General features: G+C 45.4%; 2 protein-coding genes across 7 annotated transcripts in view; one reads left to right on the top strand and one right to left on the bottom strand.

Annotated features, from left to right (window-relative positions):
- Window positions 1-3275, top strand: part of C10H12orf76 (chromosome 10 C12orf76 homolog) — a 24311-nt gene extending 21036 nt beyond the window's left edge. For 2 of the 3 annotated variants that reach the window (XM_023202092.1, XM_023202154.1), the window contains one exon: window positions 1985-3275. In XM_023202092.1, the coding sequence (XP_023057860.1) occupies window positions 1985-2093 (109 nt within the window). In that variant the 3' untranslated portion in view covers window positions 2094-3275. Of the gene's footprint in view, window positions 1-19; window positions 69-1831 lie in introns of all 3 variants that reach the window. The other variant, XR_002729618.1, reaches the window with a different exon arrangement.
- Window positions 3276-5011: 1736 nt separating this feature from the next.
- Window positions 5012-8616, bottom strand: part of ANKRD13A (ankyrin repeat domain 13A) — a 43458-nt gene continuing 39853 nt past the window's right edge. For all 4 annotated transcript variants that reach the window (XM_023201840.1, XM_023201875.2, XM_023201943.1 and 1 more), the window contains 2 exons: window positions 8188-8255; window positions 5012-7095 (listed from right to left, as the gene is read on the bottom strand). In XM_023201840.1, the coding sequence (XP_023057608.1) occupies window positions 6900-7095; window positions 8188-8255 (264 nt within the window). In that variant the 3' untranslated portion in view covers window positions 5012-6899. The remainder of the gene's footprint in view (window positions 7096-8187; window positions 8256-8616) is intronic.

Here is an 8616-nt window from a genome sequence, read left to right as displayed (position 1 = left end):
CTGCAACCTCTGCCTCCAGGGTTCAAGCTATTCTCCTGCCTCAGCCTCCTGAGTAGCTGGGATTACAGGTGCCCGCCACCATGTCCAGCTAATTTTTGTATTTTTAGTAGAGACGGGGTTTCACCATGTTGGCCAGGCTGGTCTCAATCTCCTGTCCTCATGATCCACCTGCCTTGGCCTCTCAAAGTACTGGGATTACAGACATGAGCCACCTCGCCTGACTAAATCTTAGTTTTTCAAAGGAACAGTAATGAGACTGAAAAACTATGGTTAGGCCCCAGCTGAAACCTGGGATGGGCCCACATTGCTACAGACACACGTCAGTGTACGTTTGCTGGTTTTGAATGTTTCCCAAGATCACTGAGATAGTCATAGAAACAAGATTGCATATCACTGCTGCTATTGAATAAATCTCTGAACGGTTGCTGGTTATGCTAGTTTATTTTTTTCTTTTTTGTTATGAAGTAGTTTAAAGCCCGGGTCCTTATCCTATACCTCCAGGGCTCAACTTGAGTAGTCAGTTGTAGTTCCCGTTTCTCACCTGAGCACCTTGAAAATTTCAGATGTGAAATTTTGTCTTAAAAACAACAGTTTTTTTCTTTTTTTTTTTTTTTTTGAGACGGAGTCTCCCTCTATTGCCCATGCTGGAATGCAGTGGCATAGTCTTTCTTGGCTCACTGCAACCTCTGCCTCCTGGATTCAAGCGATTCTCCTGCCTCGGTCTCTTGAGTAGCTGGGACTGCAGGCGCACGCCACTATGCCCAGCTAATTTTTTTGTATTTTTAGTAGAGACAGGGTTTCACCATATTGACCATATGCTGGTCTCGAACTCCTGACCTCGCGATCCACCTGCCTCGGCCTCCCAAAGTGCTGGGATTACAGGCATGAGCCCCCGCACCCGGCCAAACATAACAGATTTGTGGGTTAGTTGCCTCTTTGCTCATAAGGCCCTGTCGAGACTCATCTTGAGACTGAAATACTTCATTGAATCTCCAGATTTTTATTAATGGCTTTAAAGGTATAGTTGGGCATCCTGCTCTCTTGCCCCACTATAATCGGACAATTCTCCACAGAAAAGCCAGAGGAATCTCTTTTTTTCCCAACTAAATCAGATGATGTCATTCCTTTGCCTACAACCCCCCAGTGGCTTCTCTTTAAACTTAAAATCCATGTGCCCTTCATGGTCTCCAAGGCCCTGTACAGACCGGCCCCAGCCTTCCTCTCTGGCCTGATTTCCTGCCTCTCTTCCTGCACTCCTTGCCTGGTTGCCTCCCTTCTGTTCACTGAGTGTGTTGAGCTTGTACTGGCCTCAAGGCCCTTCCTTAGCTGATCCCTGGGCTTGCAGCACGCTCCCTGCAGAGCCTCACTCGTAAGGTCCCAGCTTTTTGTGTGTGTTTTTTTTTGAGATGGAGTCTCACTCTGTCTCCCAGTGGCACAGTCTCGGCTCACTATAACCTCCGCCTCCTGGGTTCAAGCGATTCTTCTGCCTCAGCCTCCTGAGTAGCTGGGACTATAGGCACCTGCCACCATGCCTGGCCAATTTTTGTATTTTCAGTAGAGATGGGGTTTCACCATGTTGGCCAGGCTGGTCTCGAACTCCTGACCTCAAGTGATCCACCCACCTGGGCCTCCCAAAGTGCTGAGATTACAGACATGAGCCACCGCACTCGGCCTGTCTCAGCTTGTGAGTCTCCTCCTCGGATGCTTCCTGACTGTCCTACCTCCTGCTGCCCACCCCGTCTCCATCCCTAGCCCATTACTGTTTTTTTCATGGTATATCAAGATATGTGAAATGCTCTCACCTGTTTGTTTCTCCCCCCACTATACATAGAGACAACTGGAGAGAGGATCTGTTTACAGCTGTTTGCACAGCACCTGACATAGTGCCTGGCAGCAAGTGGCATTTGATAAATCATTGGCAGTGAGTAGATGAATTGCCTAACCTGGAGCTGCCGTTAGGAAGTAACCTGTTTTCCCTTTGCAGTGTTGATGGGAACCATTTTCAGCATCCTGCTGGTGACTGTCATCCTCATGGCATTTTGTGTCTACAAGCCCATTCGGCGTCGGTGACAGCCAGACAAGTTCTTCAATGAGTATTTGGGAATAGGATAAGTTGTGTTGCACACGGGCCAGTGGAGAAGTTGGAATCAAAACTTTACTACTTGGAAATGACCTTTGGTCTGGACAGTTGGTAAACGCTAAATGAATTAGAAGAAAACATCTACTAGAAATTATTTTTTCCTAACACTGTAGTGCAAATAATTGGCCCCTGAATCTGCTTCTCAGTGTTTCTATCTGACTGTACTTGTTAAAAGACCTGAAAGCTCCAAAGGTCAGTGTAAAGATGGAGTGTTCATGAGAAAGAAAACATTCACCTTGTGAGTGCCTGTAAGAACCCCACTGGAAAGAACTCATCATTAATGCTTGAAAATGTAAATAGAGGGAGACTTACCATGTAGACATTCCCTATTTAAGAACCATTTGGCTACAGTGGGTTAAGAATCACAGATTTTTTTTTTTTTTTTTAATCTCACCTGAGTTGGCCTAGAATGCGCTGGTTGCAAAGTGGTGTCAGCTGTGGGGAACTTGGGCCCTTATTCCTTACCTGCATCCGGCCCTGCACTCAGGTGCTCCCCTTGAAGTCAGGGTCACATCAGGTAGACCTGTTACTACATGCACCTTTGGCCTGGAAGGCTCTGGGGTTGGACTGGAAATGTTACTAGGTTGGCCTCTCACAAAAAAGGACCCCATCCTGCTTAAACACATTGATCTCTGTTGCCCTGCATTTGAGTCTTTGTAGCCCACGGTCTGAAACTTGAGGTAGCTTTCCAGATTTGGAATATAAAAGGCTCAGCAGGCGCTCTGTTCATCCCTGGGTGGGGAGGGCCCAGCCAGAAGTGCATGTCCACTGTACCGGCCAGTGTGTGTTTACATAAATTTCATCTCCTCTTTGAAAATGCTGCTATTAGTTTGCACTGTTGGTGAACTGGATTTTTTCCTCCTATTGAAATAATACTTTCATACTTATAAAGCAGTTGTCAATATTTATTTCAAGGTGCTAGATTTAATTTTGTTATTAAATTGAAATGCTTATCTTGTGTTCAAGCACAGCACTGATTTTAACAACCTGCATTTAATGTGAAATAACTGAAGCAGGATACTGTAACTGTTTAACTTAAGGATTTTGTTTGTAATCTTGTAACATTGAGCCATTGAAATGTTCACTGTTCTGTGCTTTTGAGCAAAATGTCAATTAAAATTAAAGTAAAATCCTACATATTGTTTTACTCCACCAATTATTTTCCAAGTGTTTGAAATGCAGGTATGTGTTTGAATTTGATCTAATCACTTAAAGAAGCTCTGTGAAGTGAATTTTTTTTTTTTTCTTTTCCCGAGATGGAGTTTGGTTCCTGTTGCCCAGGCTGGAGTGCAATGGTATGGTCTCAGCTCACTGCAACCTCCACCTCCCGGGTTCAAGCGATTCTCCTGCCTCAGCCTCTGGAGTAGCTGGGATTATGGGCATGTGCCACCATGCCCGGCTAATTTTTTTGTATTTTAGTAGAGATGGGGTTTCACCATGTTGGCCAGGCTGGTCTCAAACTCCTGACCTCAGGCGATCCACCTGCCTCGGCCTCCCAAAGTGCTGGGATTACAGGCCTGAGCCACTGTGCCTGGCCTAAAGTTGAGATTAGGAAGTCTCCTAGTGTTGCGTATGATTTAGTGGCTCCGTGGAGTCATATCAGCATGTTGTATTTTTTTCCACCTGGACCTCAGGCTTAAACCTATATATTTCTAAACAGAGGTCTAGGTGGTACTTTGAACTCCATCATTCATTGCACCACAGAATCACTGGAAATTTCCATATCCAGTTCATCTTCCTTGATGTGATTTATGGGCAAGAGACTGTGACCAAGCTGGCAGTTACGACAGTTTCCCTTTCCTGTCATTATTTAGAGCAGACTTCCACTTCCTTGACATGCCACGTTTATGTAGTGTGACAAGCTTGTTTATAGAGCAGAGTGCCTTAGGAACCTAGTTCCTAGCAGTGTCTAACGTGCAGAAATTGCTCAATTAGTTTCTGGCTGGGCGTGGTGGCTCACGCCTGTAATCCCAGCACTTTGGGAGGCCGAGGCGGGTGGATCACCTCAGGTCAGGGGTTTGAGAGCAGCCTGGCCAACATGGTGAAACCCTGTCTCTACTAAAAATACAAAAAGCCGGGCATGGTGGCACACGCCTGTAATCCCACCTTCTCAGGAGGCTGAGGCAGGAGAATTGCTTGAACCCGGGAGGCGGAGGCTGCAGCGAGCTGAGATTGCGCCATTGCACTCCAGCCTGGGCAACAGGAGCGAAACTCCGTCTCAGAAAAACAAAAACAAAAACTTTCTGCTGATACTGGGCCACTCAAGCTTAGCTTTTCAGTTTTTAAATAATCCATAGTCATTGCACCCCTTGACCCGAAGGAGTAATGTTTTTCTTCATAGTGTTCTTGTAGCTTCAAGTATTGATATCTACTTTCCCCCAAAAGCAAAGCAGCTCCTTTACATCTTCCCAGAAATACAGCCTCATTTCTGGAACCCACCCATTTCTACTGGCCACTGCCGTTGTTGTTTTTAATACCAACATATTTAGGTATAGGAAGAGTTTGGAAGCCTTATCATCTGGACTTCTAGGAACAGCCTCATAAAGCACTTGGCTTCAAGGGATAGCATTGATGCAGAGCTTTGATGTTGGCTGGGCTTCCCTTACCCTACAAGGGCCAGTTTACCTCCAGGAGGAACCACGGGTGTCAGAACAGCCCAACACTGGCTTGCTTTTAGTTTCCATTTGAAACAAGCAGCACGGGGCTTGTTAACCTGGGCAGGAAGGCTGGGAGGAGCATGCCACTTTTGCAGTGATGAACTGAGCAATGTGAGGCATTCTAATGTTTTACTGACATACATAACAGGAAGTGTGGTCACTACATCCAGTGACTAGAAAAAACTGGAAAGAAAAAAGACTCAAAAGACTGGAATATTGTATGAGCACCCTCTAAGGAAGCAGTCTTTATTTGCATTTTTAGAGTGAACACATATATGAAAAACGCCGCAACAGGTTGACACAATGCTCAGTCCCTTTTTAAGTGAATTCCAGGGGAGAAAGTCAAGGACCTTAGGGAGCAGAGCAGTGGAATGCAAACACAGAAATTACCTATGAGTCACCTTTGTAAGCCAATGACACGGCCTCGCTGCAGCCATTCCAAGAAGTGTCTTTGCTCACGGCAAATGCGAAGTAAACAGAATGCCACATTGCGTATTTGAAACAAATGTGGCATTGCCTATACTGGCCAGCTGTGCAGGGAAGGAATTTTGGTCAGATCATGACAAAAAAAAAAAAAAAAAAAAAGGCAAATGGTGACATGGAATTAAAAGCACAATTATTTGTGTCTGGGAACGTTTCACTGGCAACACTAACTGTATGATACAGACATTACCTGGAATAGTAGTTATGTTTCTCTTCCTATCAAGAAGCACAACAGAGAAAATAGACGCAAAATGGAGGAGGGTGCTGTTTACCAGGTTATTTCAGTGCAGCCTGTGGGAATGAATACATGGGCCACAGTGAGCAGTGCCCTTGGCTGTATTCCCCAGGCTTCTGTATGTTGTGCGATGGTTATTTACAGGAGGGTTTGACAAAAGACAGTTAACCACTAAAGGTATCCAAAAAAGGCCTGAGAAAATCTGGTTAAAATATATAACCTTGTATTGCTACTGATGGGAATAGTTGTTTTTATATCTTTTACAAATAATAAAAAGATTCTGTTAAAAAATAGATTTATTCAGAAAGATGTTGATTTGAACTCTGAAAAGCAATGTGGAATCATCATTTTCCCTTTTGAATGAGGAGCCATGGAGCTCCATGGTTTTCCGCTCCCTTTCTGGTTGCAAATCCATCCTTCCTCTGGAGTGAGTCTAGGGCATGCAGTGGGTTCTTCCTAGGTGTCTATGTGGAAATCCTTCACTCGTGCAGGTGTGGAACACACCTGGTTTGGTTCTGTGTGTTCCAATATTTTGGCCAGCTTGCCCACTTCAAGAAAAAGCCTCAGGTTCCCCTAGCTGCTCCTTCAGGGTCAGGATTAGCTGCCTTTGATTTAGCCTGGAGAATCCTGCTCTCAAAAGAATTGCCTTTACAAATTCAAATCAGATCCCTCGATGCGTGCAGTGAGGTGATGTGAAACTATTAGTAATGTTTAAGGCGAAGGCAACATCCATGGCCATTTGTGTATCTTAATTTGATGCAAATAGTTAACAATAATCTAAAATAGATTCTATATGTATCTCCTCTAACTTGAGCTGGGTGTGGAAGGAATGGAATCAGATAGAGATGAAGGAAGAATAATGACAACATCCTAGAAACCCTGTAAAAAGGTAAAAATAAGGAGTACATCAGCACAGATTACCCATTTCTTTGGTGAACAGTAAAGATGTGTCTCCAATTCTCATAGACCACACTTTACAAAGGCGGCTGCTGCTCTCATATATAAAAGCACCCTGACTCTGCAATAACTTGTTTTGTTAACACTCCTTGATAAAAATTGATCTACAAACCTGCGGGGATTGGGGTTTTGTCTAAAGCTGGTAGTAAAAATGTGACCTGCAAGCCAATACAGCTAATGGAAAGTGATGATGCTCTCCTCCCCTTAGCCTGGAGATGGGGCCTGCAATCCCTGGTCCCTTCTCCACCCCAGGGAGCAGCCTGGATGGGCCCGGGAGTCCCTGGTTCTGCACCTCTGCATAAAGAAGGGGTAGCTGTTGTCTGCTGCACGCACGCGAGGTACAGGCCCTCAGCCCCGGGGTCCTGGTTGACACAGCATCTGTGACAGCCCAGAGCCTCTGCTTTGTGCGGCCCACAGGCCAAAAGGTCTATTTGTCAGTGAGTGACAGCTGTAAGACTTGCTGGAGCTCAGCCTCTTCCTCCTGGAGCCGGAGCTCCCGTTCCTCCAGCTCTTTGGCAGAGAGCTCCATGGCCAGCTGCAAGTCATTATCAAAACGGCTTGTCTCGCTCAGGGCGCTGGGGCACAGACCTTCTGTGCTGGTGAGGAGGCTCTCCTGGATGGCCCTGGGTTGGAAAACAGATAAAAAGGGAGAGTCACTACCATCATCATGGTGGCAGCAGTAACTACATTTCTTAACCGCTTACCAAGGGCATACTGTGCCAGGCATTTAATATGCATGATGCCATTTAATCCCACATAACGCTGGGGGTGTAAGTGCTGTATACAGGTCAGAAACCCCACACTCCTGCCCAAGACCACCCGACCAGTAAGTGATAGGGCTGGGAATTGAACTTGGATCTGTTTTAAAGCAAAACAGGTTCTTCATCAACAGGCTCTCACAGACACCTTAAGTATACGAAAAGTCTTCGTGAAATGAATCCTCGCAGTTTTTCCCTAACTCTCTGGAGCTGTTCCCACAAACTTCCTTATCTTTACAATTATATAAACTTCCCACTGAGGACATCTAGGCCCTGTGGTCATACATCATTCACAGAAGATCAAACCAATCAGAAAACACTGACTCAGTACTTTTCCCCCAATGGCACTGACCTGTGAACCAGTCAGAAATTCTATCACCCATTCCTGGAAACTTGCTGTCAAATCCAGAGTTATTACAATAAGTAACTGCCACAAGAGGACAGTCAGAAATTCTATCACCCATTCCTGGAAACTTGCTGTCAAATCCAGAGTTATTACAATAAGTAACTGCCACAAGAGGAAGCAGGAGAGCCAATACTTTATCTAGTCTTTTTTTTTTTTTGAGACGGAGTCTCGCTTTGTGGCCCAGGCTGGAGTACAGTGGCATGATCTCGGCTCACTGCAAGCTCCACCTCCTGGGTTTGCCATTCTCTTGCCTCAGCCTCCTGAGTAGCTGGGACTACAGGTGCCCGCCACCATGCCCAGCTAATTTTTTGTATTTTTTTTTTAGTAGAGACAGGGTTTCACCGTGTTAGCCAAGATGGTCTCGATCTCCTGACCTCGTGATCCGCCTGCCTCGGCCTCCCAAAGTGCTGGGATTACAGGTGTGAGCCACAGCACCTAGCCTACTTTTTCTAGTCTTTTCTGCCAGTGTGTCACCATGCAAATGCACAGTGCCACGCGTCTGCCCGCCTGTGTCCACCCTGGTTTAATCCACAGTCACATCAGTCAATCACCTCTCATACTGGGCGTCATAGGTGTTTGTCTGGCTGATCCCTCCATTCGAAGCTGGTCCTGAAAGTTCCTGCCAAAGACAAATATGATAGACATGAATATGTCTTAGGAGAAATTGGTGCCATTCTGGTAAGGAAACAATGGCAGCAAGAACCAAATTAAAAGTCTTTCCATGACCATTATCGATAGTGCTAACTAACAGGGACTTGGGTTACCTCAAAAACAACACCTAAGTGGCAGCTAGTAACATGCCACAGCCTAACTCAAAGCCACAGCCTTCTCATCCTTTTTACAAAATCAATCTCTTAAATATAGCTAACTCAAGTGGAAGATACACACAACGAAAAACAGAAACACAGCTGACCTTGGGCAAAGTTCAAGTGACCAAAGCAGGTTTTTGTTTTTGTTTTCTTTAGAGACAGGGTCACACT

This window comes from Piliocolobus tephrosceles, chromosome 10, assembly GCF_002776525.5.
Source record: "Piliocolobus tephrosceles isolate RC106 chromosome 10, ASM277652v3, whole genome shotgun sequence".
Lineage (NCBI taxonomy): Eukaryota > Metazoa > Chordata > Mammalia > Primates > Cercopithecidae > Piliocolobus > Piliocolobus tephrosceles.
The sequence above is the reverse complement of the archived record's forward strand: the minus strand, read 5'-3'. Positions and strand labels throughout refer to the sequence as shown.